The 21870-nt window shown below is 34.9% G+C and overlaps 1 protein-coding gene across 3 annotated transcripts; it reads left to right on the plus strand.

The window, feature by feature from the left end:
* Positions 1 to 2520: 2520 nt before the first annotated feature.
* LOC116163174 (retinoblastoma-like protein 2) lies at positions 2521 to 21490 on the plus strand. Of its 3 annotated transcripts, none has more exons than XM_031477026.1 (17): positions 2521 to 2814; positions 2866 to 2999; positions 3105 to 3305; positions 3357 to 3547; positions 8019 to 8315; positions 8443 to 8526; positions 15793 to 15830; positions 15883 to 16043; positions 16095 to 16305; positions 16354 to 16732; positions 16782 to 16895; positions 20307 to 20455; positions 20508 to 20687; positions 20741 to 20870; positions 20981 to 21015; positions 21061 to 21225; positions 21272 to 21490. In XM_031477026.1, exons 1-17 carry the CDS (start codon positions 2677 to 2679, stop codon positions 21419 to 21421), a joined length of 2757 nt encoding a protein of 918 aa, XP_031332886.1. In that variant the 5' UTR covers positions 2521 to 2676; the 3' UTR covers positions 21422 to 21490. The 3 variants fall into 3 exon arrangements, with proteins under 3 accessions (XP_031332886.1, XP_031332885.1, XP_031332887.1); XM_031477025.1 differs by having other exon boundaries at positions 2571 to 2814; positions 20915 to 21015; XM_031477027.1 differs by lacking the exon at positions 8443 to 8526 and having other exon boundaries at positions 2584 to 2814; positions 20915 to 21015.
* Positions 21491 to 21870: the final 380 nt, after the last annotated feature.

Here is a 21870-nt window from a genome sequence, read left to right on the forward strand (position 1 = left end):
TTCTTATTAATTTTGGTGCGTAGAATCCAAAACAATTCGAACTTTTTCGATTAGACTTCTCAATCAAAAGTTATAGACTCTAAACCAATTTCGAAAGAAAATTCAAAGAGCTGTAACTTTTGAACTAGTAGCCCAATCTTGGAATTGTTTGAAATTATGGGATCCGAAATACCAAAATTTCTCGGGAAAACACTTTTTCTTATTCATTTGGGTGCGTAGAATCCTAAACGATTCGTACTTTTTCGATTAGACGTCTGAATCAAAAGTTATGGGCAAAAATATTCCTGTTTTTAAAATTTAAAATTCTTATTTTCGTCATTTCGTGAAAGGCAGGTAGCAGGTACCTCACCTCAGTAGCAGTACTAGTACCTGATACCTATTTGTTTTTTTTTTTTTTTTTTTTGTATTGAGCTTCGACAGCTATGGTCATTAGCTCTTGTTGCTAATTTAAATGTTATTGTACATGTCTATTACTTTCAAATACGACATTAGGTCTCGATAATTATCACTAATGTTGTAATTGCTTCTTATAAGCTCTAAATGGCCACATTCAAAAATGAAGTGTACTACCGTTAATTCGTGTCCACATCTGGTACATATAGGAACTGGTTCTCCCTTCAGTAGGTATGTATGCGTTACTGCAGTATGGCCTATTCTCAATCTAATTAATTTTGATATGTCTCTTCTAGTGAGTGCCGGATTATCCCATTTAGCTATGGTAGGTTTGATGTTTTTAAGGTGAGTATTACACATATCCCAATCATCTTGCCATTTGGAAACAGTTACACGATTATATTTATTTTTCAAATCTTTGTGTTTTATTTCAGGTACATCGACCGCATCCTGTTTGGTTGCTTCCAGGGCTACCTTGTCAGCTTCCTCATTACCCTGTATGCCCACATGACTGGGGACCCATAGTAAGGTAATATGCTTTCCTTGATTTTCTAAGTATACGATAGATGAATGACACCATTGTGTTATCGTATCATTGTCTATTTTGGGCATCAATGTAGCGAATTGCCGATCGATGCCGAATAGCCAAATCGTTGACTGCCAACACTGATCACTCACTGAATAGTGAATACTACAGAATATTTAGATTTTAGTGACTTTAGACTTTAACCAAAACCAAAATTGCTCTCTATAGGGTTTACCAATAGGGACGATAGGATTTTAAACGTTTAAGGCGGCTATGTTGGATGCCAAACATTTGACATATGCTGTCAGTTGTCATCAGTAAGGCTTGCCATTTCATCATGTTCACGTTGCCTCAACGCTTGGAAATTATCCAGCAACATGCCACACAGCGAACGCTACAATGGACTTATTGCGTCAACAGTTTGGTGAATCGTTGATTTCTCAAAATGGCCCCCACAATTGGCCGCCAAGGTCATGCGATTTAACACCATTGGACTTCTTTTTGTGGGGCTATGTGAAGTCAAAGGTTTATGCGAATAAACCCAAGACTCTTGACGAGCTCGAGGCCAACATTCGAGCGACCATAGCTGCCATATTCCACCCGATATGATCCACCGAGTCATCGAAAATTGGTCCGATCGGATGAGCCAGTGCAAAAAGAGCCGCGGTGGCCATTTGAACGATATTTTGTTTAAATCATAAATGGCATGAAATACAGCATCTAATAAAACCAATCACACCTAAATTTGACCAAATTGACTGTGTTTTATTTCAATTTAAAATCCTATCGCTCTTATTGGTAAACCCGTTATATGTAGCTATATATTATTGCCTTTATTTTAAAGTGGGCGGAGCGGATAGCGGAGTATTACCTAAATACCTAATAGCTATGATGATAACTCAATTCTTCTTGGGGGGGGGGGATATAACCCCTTCATCCCCTCCCGTAAATACGCCACAGTACCACTTGCTACAGGGGGTCCAACGAACAGTTGGGTCGTATTATCTGCGAAACTAATACGACTAACTTAGTCATTTAGTCGGGTGGTTATGCTTTTGTATGTTTTAGTAGGTATTTATTTAAGTGTTCAGATAGAAGAAGATTATCAGCGATTTTCTTATATGTGATATTTGTACCTTTTTTAAAATCTGAATGTAAATGACGATGTCAATATTTCTTTTGAAATATGTATATTATGCCTGAACTATTGTATATGTATTACAATGTCTGAACTACACAATATAGTGTGTTAAAGGCGGTGTAAATTTTATTGTACTGTGGTGTAAATCGACCTTCACAAAAGGAGAAGTAATCTATTGTTGTTTGGCGCTAAAATCAAACACTCTGTAGATAGATTTAACTTGGGTTGAACGTTTATTATTTATTTATTTTAGATAACAAAATGATATATAAATTTCAAATTTAAAAATTAAATTTTATATACGAATGTGGGGTTATGTAACAAACACCACCCAGATTGTACAACGTCATAAGAAGTAGTACCGTTATAAAAGGCTTAATTTATACAATTTGTCTTTATCGAATTTATTAAAACAGTAAATACTAACAAGGGCGTTATTTTTTAAGGCTCTTCGAAATACATTCCCGCGCGTATTTGCAATTTAGGAATTGATCGCCCGGTTATTTTCCCGCCCGTTCGTGCGGAGGATGCGCGTTGTTGAGCTCGATTTCGATATCAAATGTGGCGTCGTATGTGAATTTTGTTGTTTATTTATATCGTTCTTTGGGCAATAAAAATGGTCCTATCAGAAGATTCCAATGACCATTTATTTAAAAAACACCAGGAATTGAGTACGAAATTAAACTTGGATATTAACACCATCACTCAGGCATGGCAAAGTTTCCAAACCATACAAACTAATTACAGTCTGGAGGTAACCAGGTGCACTTCTTAGAGGAGAAATTGACCGACTCGTATTTTTCAGGGCGAAGCCTTGCACTGGCTGGGATGTGCTGTATTTGTAGCATGTAGAAAGACGACGACTCCTACTGTAAGTCGTAGCACAGTTGAAGGCAACTGTGTAAGTCTAACAAGCCTACTACGACATTGTAATTTAAGGTAAGGCTCAACTACATTGAATGTTAATCATGTAAGAAATTCATCCCCGCGTAAATAAAACCTACGGTGTCCTCTGTGCCAAGTGTAACCGAAATCTTGTTACAGTTTGACACAGTTCTTTAACAAAATTACCAAATGGGCGGATATGGCTAATTTATCCGAAGACTTCCGGCAGAAGATCAAACGACTTGAAGGCAATTTTGCCGTCTCGTATAACATATTTAAAAAGTTCACCCCTATATTTAATGAAATCTTCAAAGGGCCGATAGATATGGACTTGCGCTCATCACGAAATCGCAAAACAAAGTGAGTTTCAGTTATGTATAAACGTCGATTTCTAAGTGTAACCGTTTTAAGGGCGCCGTTATGTACACCTACCAAAGTATTCGAATTCTGCTGGACGCTTTTTACAACTGTGAAGGGGCAAAATCCATTGTACAGCGAAGATATTGTTATGTCGTATCACTTGTTACAAGCTTGTTGTGATCTTGCATTTAGAAATGCGTTTTTAGATAATCGGAAAGATTTGTTGAACCCCAGCTTTCCAGGTCTGTATAACCATTCTATTTAAAAAGTTGCATTAGTGCCATGGGAAGGAGAGATAATATGTGTGCCTGTAACACAAGTCGTACAAGTCCTACAATAAGTTAGAATATATTTTACACTTTTAGCTTTTTCATAACACAACTCATTTGCATATACCGAATTCAGGACTTGTAGTTATAGTTACAGGCAGATTACTTGTAACTTGTATACTTGTTACAATTGTATAGTTTGCGTTATAGGCCCCTGAAAGTAACTTGTTTAACAAGAGGAATCCATCTGAGAGCAATTTTTTTTCTATTTTACAATCTCAATTTTGCAAAGCCAATTTTGACGACGAATTTTAAGAAAGACCCTTTCGGAGTAGGCTGTTTTAGGAATAACTTCTTTACCCCATATGTATGATCCTTTCTACGACTACATGATGATATACAGTGTGTCCCCGGATGGACTGAACAAGAGGGAAAAAATTTTTAATTTTAACTTTACGCAAAAATGTCATAAATATAAAATAAAATGTTTCTCTTAACCTCTAAGGTGTCTTTTTTAACTTGATTCGCTTATCAGGTTGCCATGGAAGATACAATGATAGTTTGATTTAATCAAAAACATGCAACTTAGAAAAATTTCCGCTGTAGATTTTGCGTTTTTTGTAATTTTCTCAGCTGCTAAAAGGAATATCTAGATTTTTATTTCAGAATAGGTGGTTTTGAGGCAAGCAAAAATTTTTATAAAAAATGACATTTTTGCGTAAAGTTAAAATTAAAAATTTTTTCCTTCTTGTTCAGTCCATCCGGGGACACACTGTATAGTGATATTTATTTAGAAGTAGACATAGGGATTTATATGTATTGTTTTTCCCTGTGTCTACTTTTAAAAGACAAAATCTCTTCTGAAGGGCGCCTAATTTTATGCATCCAAAATGACTTTTTAAAACAAATAAACATCTGGCAACTTAAACTAAGTGCTTTTAATAATTAATTAATTAATATGACAGCCAGATCTTGATTTGTTTTAAGAAGTTATTTTGGTTGCATAAAATTAGGCGCCCTTCACAAGAGATTTTGTCGGTAGACAGGGAAAAACAAGACACATAAATCCCTATATTTACTTCTTAATAAATAGCAGTATACATTTCATGCTGTTACAAAAAACTATCACGTAACTCTTAAATGTACACAAATAAATAAATTTTAAATGGTATAGCAAAATAATTATTACTGTCTCCTCAGATAATACCCTGAAAAATGATATCGTACTTTACTTTCGGATGAACCGTGTTTATTTTTCAAATTTTGTACCTTTTAGTGCCTCATCTCTAAAACTGGAATTGCCCCTATCAGCCCCCACTTTTTTTCCTGTAATTTAATCTGTGGAGTTTCTGTTAGATGGCGCTGTTCTATCATGGCTAAAGACCTTGTATACTAACAGCTAAGTAAGCACAGCCCATTAGTACTTCTTTGCTTTAAACTCTACATTTCAGCTAGGTGAAGTGTATCGTACCCACAGTGTTATACGAGTGCTGTTCAGAAAGTAACAAACTTTTGAGTTTAGCATGGCGGGGGGGAAGGCTAAGAGCCGCCATGTTGGAGTCGAAAACTCCCTACGCCGTAATGCAAATTTTACAAAATCTATTCAAAGACATGCCACCAGTTTTTGTATCTCGCATGACTGTTGAGAAAAAAATTAAAGAAGATATTTCACCACTTTTATGAGGGTGGCTGTCCATATTCATATGTAACACCCTGCGTGAATAAGTATATTTTTCATTTGTAATTTAAGGCTCTGTAGTCAATTTGTATTTCAGTGTTATTGCAATTGCCCATTTTTCCAACGAATTTCAAAAATTGGTCCAATTTTAAATTGTTGGTACCTACTTTTTGAACTCTCTAATTGATGTTCTACAATCTTTAGGGAGGGGGGGTAGTGGATTTTATCGTTCCTTTAGGAGCCACAACGCATTAAAAAAAGGTTAACTCAGTTTTTTAGAAAAGTTGGAAAAAATGGGCTTTTTTTGATCGCTTGTAAAAATTTTTCTATTGGACCGATTTTGTTTGTTTTTTTTATCGACGCAGAATTTTGTTTTCTTTACTTTACTAAAGAAGTGTTATTCATAAAATATGGACCGTTTTCGAGTTTTAAACGAAAAACTGAAAAAAGTCCGAACGTTTTGAGGTTTTTTGGCTGCCAAAAGTTGTGCCGGGAAAAAATTGGTGTGCACTCTTCAAATACATGTTATTTGGGCCCAAATGGACCATTTAAAACGTTAAAATCGTTTACACCACATTTTGCAGGAATCGGCCCTTCTGACTGTTCCCCATATTGGACTATCTGAGGAAACTGATAATTTTAGATGGGAAATATACACCTAGTATTGTACGTACCCCCCGCCCCGTCAAAAGGAAATATTATTACAGCCTCATTATAGGTTTTTTTTTATTTCTTGAAGCATCCTGATGGGATGCAAAAGCTTTTAGAAATAAAAAATTATTTCCAATGTACCTACGCAGGATAATAGGATATCCATTTTTGGTCTTGGGAATATGTGACATTATGATTTATAAATCAACAGCATTCAAATAAATAAATAATAAATAGTAATTTATCTAATCAATATCATTAGGAACGGCGTAACAATATGTAGGGTAATGCCAGGTAGTTTCTTTTGTTTTCCCTTTCAAGTAATGAGTTGTGGCCTCAGGCGTTATAAGTGCAATTTGAGTTGCCTATCCTTACGTTAGCGTTTTGATTTTTTTCTGAAGATCGCGAAACATATTTTTTTAAATATATGCCCTATCATAATAGATGGAAATAATATCTTTAAAGGGGTAGTATACCCAAAATCAAAAAAATTGTAGAACAAAATCTAAGAACAACATTTCAAACCGGAGTTTTCTACGATGAGTAGTTTTCAAAATATTAACGATGAAAGTTTGAAAGACAGAACATGTGACGTCATCCCGACATCGTGAGTGCGGCGGCACGGATCCAAGCAGTCCGAACGCGTCAGTTCTTTCATATTCTATTTCGCTTTCCCTTGAAAAAATCAAGAAATCCTTACTGAAGTATCATCCGAACATATATCATCATATAAATTTGAATATTTGTAATAAATTTCTGTGCCCAGCTCAGATTGGATACCTATGCTTTCAGTAAGCGGTATTGGTGCCATTTGATTCAGTTCTTCTGTTTGATTGTGGCATATGTTTGATGTTGAACTGGTTTCTCCACTACGAAATTTATCGTTTACCCACAATAAGCAATCAGCCACAATCTTACTTTCTTAGATAAGTTGACTGACGTTTTATAGCTTTATTAGGACCTTTGTTTCCTGTGAGATGTAAAGAAGGGATTGCAGTATTATTGTCAGCCTTCTCAAAACTTTATGCTGAGGCACGGGTCATTTCCTTTTTGTATCTTCCAAAAAAAATTATCATCTTTAAAGTGGACACTGCAAACGACGTGACTATACTATGATTCAGCGGTTTTTTCTACTTTTCCAGACGTTATTTCGACACGGCTCCTTCTTTTCTGGGGGATAATTTGCAATGTAACATTGGCATTTTTCAAATTATTGTTGCAGCGGAAAACACAAAGTTAGGCATTTTTGAAAATAATGCCAATCACTGACTACCAGTCTCAAATTAACACGTCAAACGTCATCGAATCCATATATTGCTATAGCGCGCCACCGACCCATTTGTCGGGATGACGTCACAACGACCGTTTTTTACATTCGACACCTTGCCATTTAATAACGAAACGGCGTAGAGACTTGCGGTTTTCACCGTTACTCTTAGATATTTTTAATCTATCTTTAGACGAAAACATGAAACTTGGGTATACTGCCCCTTTAAGTACCGCCGTAGGAAATACTGTCGGATTTCCAAATTGGTGCTATCTGTTTTTCTACTCCCATTACAACAGCGGTTATTTACGAAAAACGATTTTTCTATTCATCGATCTTCCTAAAAAACTAAGACCGATATTTCAAATTTTTTTAAGTACCGCCGTTCTTTTCATCATTGCAAAGAATATCCACTATCGAGAATTTGTTAGACTTCAACTACAAAAGCAGCATTTCATAAGAAAGCCTTAAATTTAAAGTTTAAGTGCAAATAATAAACTTGCTCCAGGGTACCTGAAAATTTAATCAGTTCTTTCTTTCTATGTAACAAACTAAGACGTCTTCAAATTTGTCTTGACAATGTGGAAGCGTGAATGATGCTGTTAGCGTTGGACCAATCAGCCAAATATATGGTCTAAGTGCCTGTGGGCATCTGATTATTCTCTATATTTTTAGAATCCAATCATGCTATACCTACACTGCAGCGCCAATTGTGTAAATGCGTGGTAGGCTCCCATAATAATAGTTCTTTAATAATCAAAAGTACAAGAATTTTGTGTTTTGCGTGGCACTACTGTAACCTTGTCAATACACTTAGGTCATCAGGTGCTGATCAAATAATATTTTAGAGCTGCCTCCAAATTGGTCCGATCCCAATTACATTGCGCCCAAGGAAGCGCCTTGTATTATAAACTACTTATGTTCGAAACACGACGGTATAGCCGCCGAAGTGAAATACGTAAAGGAATACAGTTGGAAGGAGCACATCAAAGACCTATTTAGTAAAGATATTCTGCAAGGTGACGAAGACACCTTCACTGGCTTTTTCGATCCTGCCAACTTTGATAGTAACTTACGGAACATTACCAAAACGTACGAGGCTCAATTGTTAAATCGAGGAGACTTTGACGAGCGTATCTTTTTAGGTGAGTTTTACGCGCATGCGTTTCCAAAAGTGTGCTTATTGCTTTATTGTTTTTTTTTGCTTGTAACTAATTGGTGCTTGACTTGTATAGCGATATCGGAATTACATTAGTTAACTACATTTTCTAGCCGAATACCGCAGACGTTTACTGTTGAAAGAGCAAGCGTTAAAAAATGCAAATGGAAGTGTCTTTTCACCGATGAGTTACTCAGGTAGGCTTCACTCGAAGAATTTTTTTTACTTTTAAAGCGATCGCGTATACAAGTTCAGATCTATTAAATTAAACTGTTTTAATTGCTTCATTTTGTTCTCGCTTGAGCTGCGCTTACGTACACAATGGTTGCTTTACGATTTTGATTATTGCATTTTATTATATATTGTGTAATCTGAACTGAAAAAGTTTATTGTAACCTCATTAATGCATGCAATTACCACATACATTTTATTAGTTTATTTACTCACAGTGACAGATTAAGGTAAGTTAGTAGTTTTTCTGCAGTAAAATGTCTAACCACAGTCAGAAAAGATTGACCACTTTATTATCTATATATTGAGCTAATCTGTGTTTGACTTTCAACGATAGTGGTTTTCAGATTGTAACCCTTATCAAAGCATACTAATCACCATTATATTTTGAGGTTTATTGTTTTTGCGTAGTTTATTGTTTTGTATGCCAGTTTTGATAGTAGAAAATAATTTATAATGAAACTGTGCTTTACTCCTGTATTGAGCCAAATTCATCACTGCATGAATCAAAATAGAGTGCTGTCTGAAGTTAGCAGTAGCCAGAAATTAATTTTAAGGGTGTTTGAACATACTTTCAATAATTGTATTGATCATAAACGTCTGCGCGCTTTATTTTCTTGCGCGGAACCAATTTCGCCGCTCTCTTACTATGAGTTCAAAATAAAATTCAAGCCTGTATTTGTGGGCTGTTCTCTTAATTCTCACTGCTTCTACATTGAGAAAACAGCATCAAATGTTGGGCACAAATATTCACTGCCTTGACAATCAGCACGTCATCAGCATCTTCTTCCACCTGTTTAACACTAACAGCAGCCTGTTCGCTTTTCTTTACTAGTGTCCAAATTAGACGGGCTTTATTGTGGTGTGGAAAATACATTAAAAATAAGTGTCATTTGTTTTCACGAAATTACAGTAGAAAATTGTTCAAATTTTCCGCAGCTCGGAACATATTAGAAGTACAAAAAAAAGTTTATTACAAAAAATGTGAGGAGTTTTGTCTTCTTTAACTTTCATTTGAATCCTTTTTTTGTGAGATCAACCACTGCGGAATTATTTTGAAAAAACCAATTTTATGTTCAATTTCTAATTTTTGAGAAGTGCAAAATTGTTTACAAATTATTTTTTTCTGATTATTTGGAATTCCTGCGATCATCTTGCCCTTTTGATTCAGAATCAGCACCTGATTCTTAAAAAATGTATATCTTCAAGTATAGGTAGCACTGTTTTAGAAGCATCTTTTTGCTATCCAGATTCCTGGTTAAAGTGATAATTTACTATACAAGGTGTAAAATAATTATTACAATTGTACTGGTGGTTTGTAAATGTTCCTTATTTGACAACATCACTGTAACCTTTTTATTTTATTATATTAACACATTATATTTCATATATTTCATAGTATTATTACCAATTGTATGCCTAGGTATCTGTACGAAAAGATTCAATTTAGCTCGAACATTAGATTACATAAACTAATTACTCCATCGAACCAAGTTTTTCGAACGATCGTATGTTTATAACGTTGCAAAAATATACAATCTTCTGCCTACTGATGTTAAAATGCTTGGGATGGTTTCATTTAAAACTAAATTATTTAAAATTACACTGGATAGACAAAACATGAGTCTTTAATTCATTTTTTTTTTTATATTAATGTCATCCTCTTTGATATAAATTGTACGATATTACATCTCCTGTTTGATTTCTTTTTGTACACATCCATCATTTATATCTGATTTCCTTATATTGATTTTTGGTTCATTTAGCGTAAGACATAATGTTTTTATTTTTTATTTAAATTTTAATTTTTTGTTTATTCATCCACCTACTATAACTATAATTTTCCACTATCGTTATCTTTAAGTAATGGAATCTAAAGGGGTTAAGTGGAAGAGCAGATGCGCGGTTTCTTTGTACCAAAGCATCTGAACTTCGCCTCATTAGATTAACGGGTAAACTTGTTAATTATATGGTTATAATAATACCTAAATGCCACTCGTTATTCTAATAAAGACACATTATTATTATTATTATGGTCGGTGTTTCTTGTGAGAACTCAGGTCTAGCCTGGTTAACTAATCGCACGGATTAAAATCAAGTAACGATTAGTGTCTGTGTCTGTGTCTGAAGTTATGTAGGGTCCTTAAAAAAAAAAAAAAAAAAATCACACGTACATTGGACATCTAGGGATAATGTAATTCGTACTTACCAACATACCTATTGATGGGCACAATAGCCAACGCTATCAGGAAAGAGGAAAACAAAACAAAAAAAAATCATAATAATTCCTGTAATTTTATTAAATGGAGTTTATTGTGTAAGTGTTTCTTTGGCTTTGCGTTTGGGTTGAATACGAGTGGGTTGTGATAACGTGGTGTGCTTCTGTGAAGAAGGAGTTTTGTGTTTTTTAATTGTATTTATGGTGTTTCTTTGTTCCTGAGGTCGTGTTTGTGAGGTTGCTTGGGTTTTTGGTGGAGATATTGCAGTATTTTGTGAGCCTGTGGTGCTGTTAAGGTTTTTGCGTTTCGGTTGTATACGAGTGGGTTGTTTCTGAGAAGAAGGAGTATTGTGTTTTTTAACTGTGCTAGGGCGTGTAACTTTATTGGGTGGACCTGTCTTTGTAGTGCGTGTTGCGTTACTTGTGTTTATGATGTTTCTTTGTTCTTGAGGTTGTATTTGTGAAGTTGCTTGGGTTTTTGGTGGAGATATTTTAGTATGTTGTGAGCCTGTAGTTCTGTTAAGGTTTTTGCGTTGCGGTTGAATACGAGTGGGTTGTGATAATGTGGTGTGATTCGGTGAAGAAGGAGTTATGTGTTTTTTAATTGTGCTAGGGCGTGTAACTTTATTACCTCTGTATGCTGTCCTGTCCGTTTCCATCTTCGTGATCTCCAGATACGTACCGAAAATGAAGCGATTCATCCCTTCGTCCCATTTCATACGTCTTTTGGAGGTATCCTTTGCGCTGGTCCCATCCACAAGCGGTTGAGAAGCAGGCACAAAGGTCTCTTCATGGCGGTCCTCTTCAGGTATTATTATTATTATTATGGTCGGTGTTTCTTGTGAGAACTCAGGTCTAGCCTGGTTAACTAATCGCACGGATTAAAATCAAGTACGATTAGTATCTGTGTCTGTGTCTGGTGAAGTTATGTAGGGTCCTTTAAAAAAAATAAAAAATAATAAAAATCACACACGTACATTGGACATCTAGGGATAGTATGTAATTCGTACTTACCAACATACCTATTGATGGGCACAATAGTCAACGCTATCAGGAAAGAGGAAAACAAAGCAAAACAAAACAAAATCATTATAATAATTCCTGTAATTTTATTAAATGAAGTTTATTGTGTAAGTGTTTCTTTGGCTTTGCGTTTGGGTTGAATACGAGTGGGTTGTGATAACGTGGTGTGTTTCTGTGAAGAAGGAGTTTTGTGTTTTTTAATTGTATTTATGGTGTTTCTTTGTTGTATTATTATTATTATATTATTGATACTGGATTAACACTCACACTTAAAATGTAGACGTCAAAAATAGCAAGCGTAGATTCTGCCCTCGCGGTCGTTTCCATAGAAACAGCATTGTCATTTGTTCTGAACGTCATCTTATATCGTGCTCCTCATCCCATTTGAAATAAGAATGACAGGTGTAATTAGAATACTTAATCATCTGTTGTGGTTAAACTGATCACGTTAACTACCCTCACTGTTAAACTTGGCCTACTCATTCAAACCTATTAAAATGTCAATTTAACATCTGCTATAAAATAAATATAATTTAATAGCAGCTTGCGTAATTAGGAAACCAATTTCGTGCTGCTTAATTTTCATTAATAATAAAGCATATACACAAATCTGTAACTTCTCATGTTAATTTATTAAGACCATCCCTGACCAACGCCCCATCTGTTACACTTATTCATTTCAGACTACGCGCCGATCTATATAGGATTATAGCTACTTGCAAATATTATATCTCTAATTCATTTAATTCATGTTAATTGAAAAGAATTTACCTTGTACTGAATTATTCCGATAGTGGGTTCGCACTGAATTCTAACTACACTTTTCTACATCTTTCCCCTATAAACGGGTATGGTCGACTCCTCAAAGACGAGTGATAATAATAAATTATTACCCCACTATACCTGCCCTGTGCAATACAAGTTGATGTATCCCTCGATGTATCCCCATAAAAATATCGTAAGGCCCCAAATTTGATGAACACGCTGGCCAAGGTAAATCGCCCTTCAAAGATTCAAGATTCAAGATTTATTATTCCTGCTGGATTATAAATAATTTACAGGAGTCATACATGTAATATTTATAAGTATAAAATTGCAAACATACACACCGACATACACACCGACATACACACCTACACACGCACTCTCACATTACATTACGGTAATACAGTAACAGTATATATAAATAGTAAATCGAAAATACAAAATACATTTTAAAAAAATCACGTTGTAAATAATAATAATAATAAAATTTATGTTCCGCTCTACATTACCACTTTGTTCACCAAATACTCTTCTGTGCTATAGAAACTATGTTTCAAGAGAAACTGTTTAATTTTTTGCTTAAATGATTTATCATTTTTTTCCTTAACATAATTTGGTAGGTGATTGTACAATTTGAGGTCCAAAGAATTTTTTTTCGAAGTGGTTTTTTTGAAGCGCTTTATTGTTAAATCATTTAAGCTTCGTGTATAATGCTTATGCAATTCCGAGACTCTGGTGAACGTCATCCTCTTCTTGTGTATCTCCAACAAAGATGCATATATGTACAGTGTAGGTACCGGCATAATTTTTAGGTTAATAAATAATGGTTTGCAATGTGCTCTGTACTCTGCATTTGATATAATGCGAATAACCCTTTTTTGAATTTTAAATATTTTTTTTTTTTTTGTCTGTGGAAGTGTGCGCGGTGCCCCTCTTCTACTGGAACCTGCACACAGACACGATAATTTCGTTTAGGTGACTGAAATCTTCGCAAATTACACCCTTATGTAGGCGTCTCCTCTAATTTAAATTAATAAAATATTAAAGTTTTGAGTTTTGATATTCTGCTTGATGCACTGTTGATTTATTTCACACTTTAATTCTAACCTCAAGCTGACTATAGTTGACTAGAAAAACCTTATTAAAATTAGATAGTTAAAATAAAATGGCAATTGTTGATCTTTGAAATGCTTGAGAGTAAAAATATAGTTTATTAGCATTTTTATCCAAATAACCTCTACTTTAATTTCCCAAAATATTGCCCATTTCCCCTCCAGCATCATGTATTATTTTACAACCAATATAATCTCACCAAAAACTAAGTAGAATGAAACAAAGAATGTCACATATTTGGTATATTTTCATATTGAACATTTCCTTGAATTGTAAATTGAAAAATAAACTAAATAATAAATTTCTTCATTCTACAAAGCTTTGGACGGAGGCATTGTAAAAAATGTATATCTCCAAATTAAAAAAATTCCTTTTAAACAAGGTGTCCTACTACATCCTCTTCACTTTAAAATCTTTGAGGGAGTGATAGAGGGGGTACTCTTACTATACATTGTCAAATAAAAATCTGCTTTTTGTAGGTTTTTTCGCATAATACCTCTAGAAATGAGTTTATCCCATACAGTCATATGGTATAAAAATATGTATAAAACTAAAACAAAAAAAACATCCACGTGGACTGATGATCACAATGTTGGAAAACGTGGGTGTACTAAATAAGAGCCAACAGAATAAAAATTGTGAAAAAACCGCAAATAAGCATTAAAAAGGTACAGACTAACAAAATAAAAAAGTTGGTTGCATGTTCATGCACATTTTAATAACAAAATATGATTTTACATATTTTTATTTCATAGAATAAGTCAAACCTATTTATCATTTTAACTCTCCACATAAAACTCAATGACTAGTTATCTCGGTGTTCTCCTGGACCAGGAGATGCTCTCTTATTTTCCTTGAGAGATGGATACCACCTACAGTCAATGTCCTGATTAAATTGGAGGGGGGGGGGCCTTTTCGATTAACATTTTAAAGCCACCAAAACTTAATCCATAATATTTCAGATTACGTGAAATTTTCACATGCGGAAAAAAGAAAATATTAAATATCTAAATTAAGCTATTTGGTACACATAATGCGATAATTGGCCATTTATTTAAAATGTAATGTTTAAAAACATTAAAAATTACTGAATGTGGGAAAACTGTACCACTATGTTTAACAGATAATTGGATAATTTAGTTAATTTAAATTTTGATCTTAATTCCATTAACATAATTTTCTTTATTATTATAGGCATTAATTAAATCATTACTGTTTCCTGGCATGCTACTTGTAAATGTAGATATTGAGTATGCAATACCTAATTGTTCCTGGTAATTTGACAAATACATATAGATTAGATTAGTATTTATTTTTCCTCCCAGGCATAGTTCTAGCTCAGTATAGTAGAATTCTGCTCAGAATTTGGTAACTTTTATTTTGTATCAGTATCAGTATCAGTGGTAGGTATAAGGTAGGTAGTATCTATTGATTGGGGATGCTAACTGCTCATGCTTAAAGAAATTCTACAGATAACTTATCTGTAAAACCATTTATCACGTGCACAACTTTAATTATTTGTCTAATACTTAATCCAATAGCATATCGTCATCGTAACATTGCATGGTAAAATATTTCATTCTAAATTAATTCTCCAATAGAGAAAAGTAAATAGGCTAACTTTTTCCCATCGTAAGTACAGACCTACAAAGCAACGTTTAAAAATTAGCGCAGCCGCCGAAGCCGAGCGACGTCTTTTATTTCGCATCTCGATGTGCCAGACGAAGCCCGGCGACGCGTCGACGGCTCCGATCGACGTAAAATATCGAGTTCCTGCGTGCCCGAGTACGGAGACGACATTTTGAATCGAAATTTTCCAAAAATTTATCGCTTAATCGACATTCCCGAGTGCGCAAGTCGAAAATTCAAAAACGTCCCCGGAAGGCGATCGGGATTGGAACTAACCCCTTGACGAGGGGTTGTTTTGATATACGATAATGGGGAAATCGCAATTTTTATTTTTTATTTATTTTTTCTATTTTCATTGATAGGCAGCAAGCCTTAAACTTCTGACATTTGACATGTACTAAAGGCAGAGAAAATCATATCTGTTAGCCATTATTAAATGCATTAAATGCAAAAAGAGTATTTCCTAACAGTCTCAACATTTTAGGTGATGCTCTAGTAACTGAATCGTCTCGATCAGGCGAGGTATGTTCTAACTAATTCATTACTAGCGTAATATCTACTCATATTCCTACAGAATTCACTACCCGGAACACCCGGATCTGCGAAGAAAGTGAATCCCCGAACACAAATGGATAGCACACCTTTATCTACAGCAACCAAAAGTGTAGCTCGGTTACAATCCTTACTCGCCGGTCGTCAGTCGGGTCCAAGTGAATTATTGTTACAAATTCTTCAGTATGTTTCACCTTCATTTTCTCTCTGTAGAACTTCAATTTTTTCTTGTAGGGGTTGTAAAATAGATCCCACTGAAAAAATTGCAACAATTATAGAATCTCTTGGAGATAAATTTCGTACGGAGTTTACAAGACAAAGCTCGTCTGTTCCAATGATTACACCAGATTATGCCAACCAGAGACTCCAGCTTGCTATTACGCTATTTTACAAATTCGTCGAAAACATCTTTCAAAAAGAGAAAACTCTCCATTCGGATATTTCGGTAACTCGAATCGTTCCATTAACTGTGTAATCCATTTTATGCTTCCAGCATTTGGCAGTACAAGAAATCTTTTATGAGTGCACCCTTGCCTGCAGTTTGGAGATAATTATCTACTCTTACAATTGCCAAAGAAAGTTTCCTTGGATTTTAAACGCTTTGAATGTCGAACCGTTTTACTTTGTACGTGTGATCGAGCTGATCGTTCGTTCGCAAGATCAGTTACCAAGAGACGCCGTGAAGCACTTAAATATGGTGGAACAAAAGATAATCGAATCTTTAATATGGAAAAGTGGCAGTCCGATTTGGAGAATTTTGTCGAATTCGGGGGAGAACTTTCCTAAATTCGAGGACATCGCGTTACCAGGGAATATGGTGCACAGCGAAGAACAACCTGCACCCGGTCAAATACTTCGGCGTTCTTTAAATAGTAGGTTAACATTTGTAATTCGATAAAATTGGCGAATGTTTTCTTTTAGATCAATTGCAATCACCAGGGCCGTCTGCTGTTGAAAGGTTTCAGTCGCCCATATCTGATGTCAAAAAACAATTGTTTAAACCTTCTCAGACACCTACAAAGACATCTCATGCAGGTATGTGTTGCAATGCACTGAGCAGTAGATACTCTGGCAGGTGGTTGTAAGTAGTTCGACTACATTCAACCAACGAATTAGGAAATGTGATTGGCCAGTTATTCCGTTTTTGAATTTCTGAGCCCCCTCTGGTGTTAGACATGTTCAGAGCACTCTTAGTATACTGGGTCCAGCAACAGTGCCTCGGTCTTCCCTAGCTTACCTCGTAAAAAATATCAACTATAGTTTGTGCATCTATAGAAATTATTTTTGAATATACAGGGTGTTCCATTTTTATGGTGTAAATAAATAACTTTTTGTTTTAATAGAACACCTTGTATATTTTTAGTTGTTTCGGTGTCATTTGTAAACCTCTACATTGGAAGCTATTCATTTTTTGTCACTTATAATTGCACAAGAGGTTTGTATTTTACCGAGTAAATTTGGGTTGTTTAGGTAATGAAAATCTGTTGCCTAGCAATTAGACGAGAAAAACTGTCAACTAATAAAAATGCGCAGGTGGAGCATTTTTAGGTTGACAGTTTTTCGAGTTCAATTGCTAAAAGGCAACAGATTTGAATTGCAACAACACAAATTTACTCGGTTTAAATACAAACTTCGAGTGTAATTCGGCAGGACAATTTAACGAACAAGAAATTCACATAACTAATCAATTACTGACAGACGTCAAACTAGTCATATGGGAAAGGATAATGCGATAATTGGTTCGAAAATGAATAAGTGAAAAAACTACTAGTGCATTTGTCGCTGGAAAAGTTGCAGGTAACTTTTGCCGCTGTCAAAGTGACAATTTCACTGCGGCTTATGCGATTTTTTATACATGAGTTGAATTGTCAATGTCAATCTATTAATTTTTTCCCGAATAATTCCCCATTTGTAAGCCTTACTTTGATGCATCATAGCGATCTTGTTTTTTGAAGTTTAGGAATAAATTTGAGCAATAATGTTAGTCCGAGTAAAAGTAATACTTTGGTAATGAGAAAGTAGGATTTAGTGATACAGGGTGTTCACAATGAAATGTCAATGTAATTATCAAATCGTTAGTTTTTAGTGTGTGTTTATAAAGGTCTCTAAACGATCTAATTTTCAACACACAAAAATTCATTGTTCGTCCAACTTTTGTAGTGATATATTGTCGGAAACGAAATGTTTTTAAAAGGCTTAAATGTACATGTTTTCCTGTTTTGATTGGCAAGGGCAATGATAAGTAGCTGATCTTCAACGGGTTGACCGGGGTAAGAAAATAATCACGCATTGAATAGAAAGACATGAAGAGGAGAGAAGAAAAATCTCCAGAGGAAGAAACATAAGCACAACTAACCAAAATAATCAGATCTATCAGTAACACTGGCACAATCCCAGAAAAACTTAAATATGAACAAACCTCACAAAACCAGAAACTTAAAATGGTACAACCAAAGAAACATCCTATGAAAAACGACACGAAAAAAGGTAAAGATATATGAAGTGTAGAGATAGGGATAGGAATTTGGAAGATAAACACACTAACAGGAAAGGATAGAAATAACAGAAGAAATGAACAGCAGGAGGGCTAAGTGAAACTAACAAAAATGGCGAAGAAAGCATGTAGGTACTTATCAAAAAAATCATACGATACTACTCTGCAGTGCAACCAGAATAAAGGGCAAAGGAAGGAGTAGGAATAATAGTCACAGAGGAAATGAACAAAAGAATAACTGATTTTAAGGTAATCAACTCTATAAACATGGAAGAAACAATTAACATCATACAGATACATGGGGCAGTAGAAGGAACACCAGTTGAAGAAATCTCCAGGAGTTCCACACGAATCTATACAACAAATACTAGATGAATTGAAAAAAGAAAATGAGAGGACAATAATAATGGGACACTGGAACAGTAGAGTAGGGCTACAACAAAGGAATGGGATGTATGGGAATATATTGGGAAGATACACTAAATAGAAATGGAATAAAAATTTCTTCTGCAAAGGGAACGACCTAATAATAGAAGACAAATACAAGGAAAACAAAGAAAAATGCCAGGAAAGAAATTTAGAATTTTTAAACTGGAATACGGAAAAACAGACTAGAGAAGAAGGATGATAGCTTTCCAAGAAACACTGGTGAAGAAAACAGAGAAAATACAGTAAACATTGCAAAAGAACGAGGTGGTAGAATATCGAGGTACAAAGGCTGACAAAATATAAGAAAACAGCATGGAAGCAGTATGTACAAACCAAAAAAAAAACAGAAAGTCAAAGAGGAATAAATTCGAAGGAGAACCACAGTGAAAAATGAAATCAAAAGAGCAAAGAAAGAGTCCTGGAAGGAGTTTGGAGAAGAGATCACAGAACACACTAGAAAATTCTGGATGAGAATAAAAAGATGAAGGGGGGATAAAAGGAAAGAAATAAAAGCAATTAAAATTAAACTTTGACAAACACTAGCTGACACAAGAAATACTTGAAACATGAAAAGAACATTACAGAATAAAGTATAACACACCAGAGCCGGAAGACAAAATAACAAAAGAAAAAGTGCAACAGCAACAAACAATTAAGAGAGAAGAAGTCAAAGAGGAAATACCAGGAATCAAAATTGGAAAAGCAAGTGAAGAATACGGCATTGCACTGGAGATGAGTAAAGGACTCTGGAGGAAAAATGGATATGGGACATCTGTAAAGAAGCGTGGGAAAAACAAACAATCCCGAGAGACCGGCAAAATAACCTTTATTTTTCATTTGCCTATTAATGTGCCAATTACATCTGTCATATGAGATAAAGCAGTCTATGACGCCCAAGGTCATAATGGATTGTTGGCTCATTATGCCCTCAAACGGCCTGTCAAATATATTAATGGAGTTATATTATGTAATAAAAAAAGATGCTACTTGATTCGTATGAAGCACTTAATGTCGGTCAAACAATAATCGTTACATTTGTATATTGGAAATGCATTATTTGGAACTATGAAGAATAAAATTTTGTGTGCACCTCCCTCCTCAGGCTCTGTCGCCCTCGGCATAAACATCGCCTTAATGCCCTTGATGCATAAATAACTATTTAATTCCAATCTACAAGAAAGGAATACAGATGCAGTGCAAAAACTACAGCCCAATCTGCTTAGCCCAGACCAGCTACAAGCAATATTCAAAAATATTGGAAAAAGACTAAGAGAACATGTGAAATCAGACAGGGATAGGAACGGGCAGCATTCAGACCGAACATTTTCGCAAGAATATTGTGTGTGTAAAACAGTACAGTACAAAATTTGTTTATAAAACGGGTCTAAGAAAGTACAAGAGAATCCTTAGTTAATTGTGTAAACTACTTCATTTAGAGTTAATCTCGCATGTTTTAGTTAAACTTATCTGATAAATCCTCTTTAGTTGCATAAACCCATTGAGTCTACAAGGTTTCCTTTTAGTGATGGTGGACAAAGATGGTACCAAACAACTAATTGTGTTAGAAAAACCGATAGATTCAACTTCAACAACGCCCGTCAAAGCGGAGGGATCTTCACCTTCGAGTGGTAGACCGAAAAAATCTGGAAGCCTATCGATTATCATACGCAAAGTACGCCAAAGCCATTTCTTTTTTTAGTCCCAATTAAAAATTTCATTTTAAGTTCTACAACCTGGCATATTCGCGCATGAAGCAGCTGTGCAATAAACTAGACATCACCGATTTAAAATTCACACAAAAGATTTGGACGGTCTTCGAATATTCAATTCGAGATCATACGCATTTAATAAAGGATCGTCACTTGGATCAATTATTAATGTGTGCGGTATACGTTGTCTGTAAAGTAAGTGTGATGTGTTCTTCATTTTGTGGATTAGTATTCGAATTGCGTTGCAGGTGACAAGCACGAGGGAGCAAAAATTTGCTGAAATCATGCAACATTACAGAGGGCAACCCCAGGCTAGCAGTCATATTTACAGAAACGTTTTAATAGATCGAAGTAGCACACAGGAAGTAACTGATGAAGGTTGTATTAAAACTTGCTTTCATTATAATCTCGTTGTTCTGTAGGTATTAACTCGGATATCGAGAAAAGGGGTGATCTGATCTCATTTTATAACACTGTTTATGTTCTAGCAATAAAAAGCTTTGCTTTACAATTTAAAGAACAGGTATATCAAAATATAACACAGAATTATTTCTAAAGCTCTGTTTAGGATCCTAACATCGCCCTCAGTCCTCTCCCATTGATTAACAACAACTTTGCATCTCCTCGGTGCCAGATAACCGATAATTTGTACATCACTTCGTATGATACACCAACAAATGGTGGTAGTAAGACGAACTCTTTGGAATATCACTTCAGTAGGAGTCCATCAAAGGTATTATTTTTGTAGAATGTAGAACGAAACTACAACTGTTTTATAGGATTTGGAAAAAATTAACAATGCCATTAATAAACATATTGTCGGTAAACGTCTGCTAGGTTACGACGAAGACACTTACACACCTAATAATAAAGTCCAGCGAAAAATGCAGTCCCTCGTGGAACAGCGAAGAAGTCAAGTGACGGAGTAAATGTGTGTTTTGCTAAAATTCTCCATGTTGAACGTTTGTAATTTATTTAACTATGAAACTGCCTTTTTGATAATAAGAGACTGAGCCTTTTTCGAAATTCCAATGGTGGCGCGTGAAATAATTTTAATGTGTATTTTGTGTATTTTTTAATTTGTACTTCTATCGTGCCGAGAACGATTCAGTTTCATACGTGAGCAAAACTTGAAATGATAAAATGTTAATTACATATATCCAAAGTGATACTATATAAAAGTAATTAGTTGTCTTGATCTCACATTATTTTTGTTTTTAATGTGTTTAATGTAAAGAGCTAAATTTTAGAATAATGTAATGGTGTCAGACTCAGAAGGGTTTTGATTCCTTAGATTTAGATTAATTTGTTATTTAACTGTCTCAAATAGAACTATATGTATTTTTAGTATTATGTTGACAATTTAATTTTTTTCAGA

Source organism: Photinus pyralis, unplaced genomic scaffold, assembly GCF_008802855.1.
Source record: "Photinus pyralis isolate 1611_PpyrPB1 unplaced genomic scaffold, Ppyr1.3 Ppyr1.4_LG2, whole genome shotgun sequence".
Lineage (NCBI taxonomy): Eukaryota > Metazoa > Arthropoda > Insecta > Coleoptera > Lampyridae > Photinus > Photinus pyralis.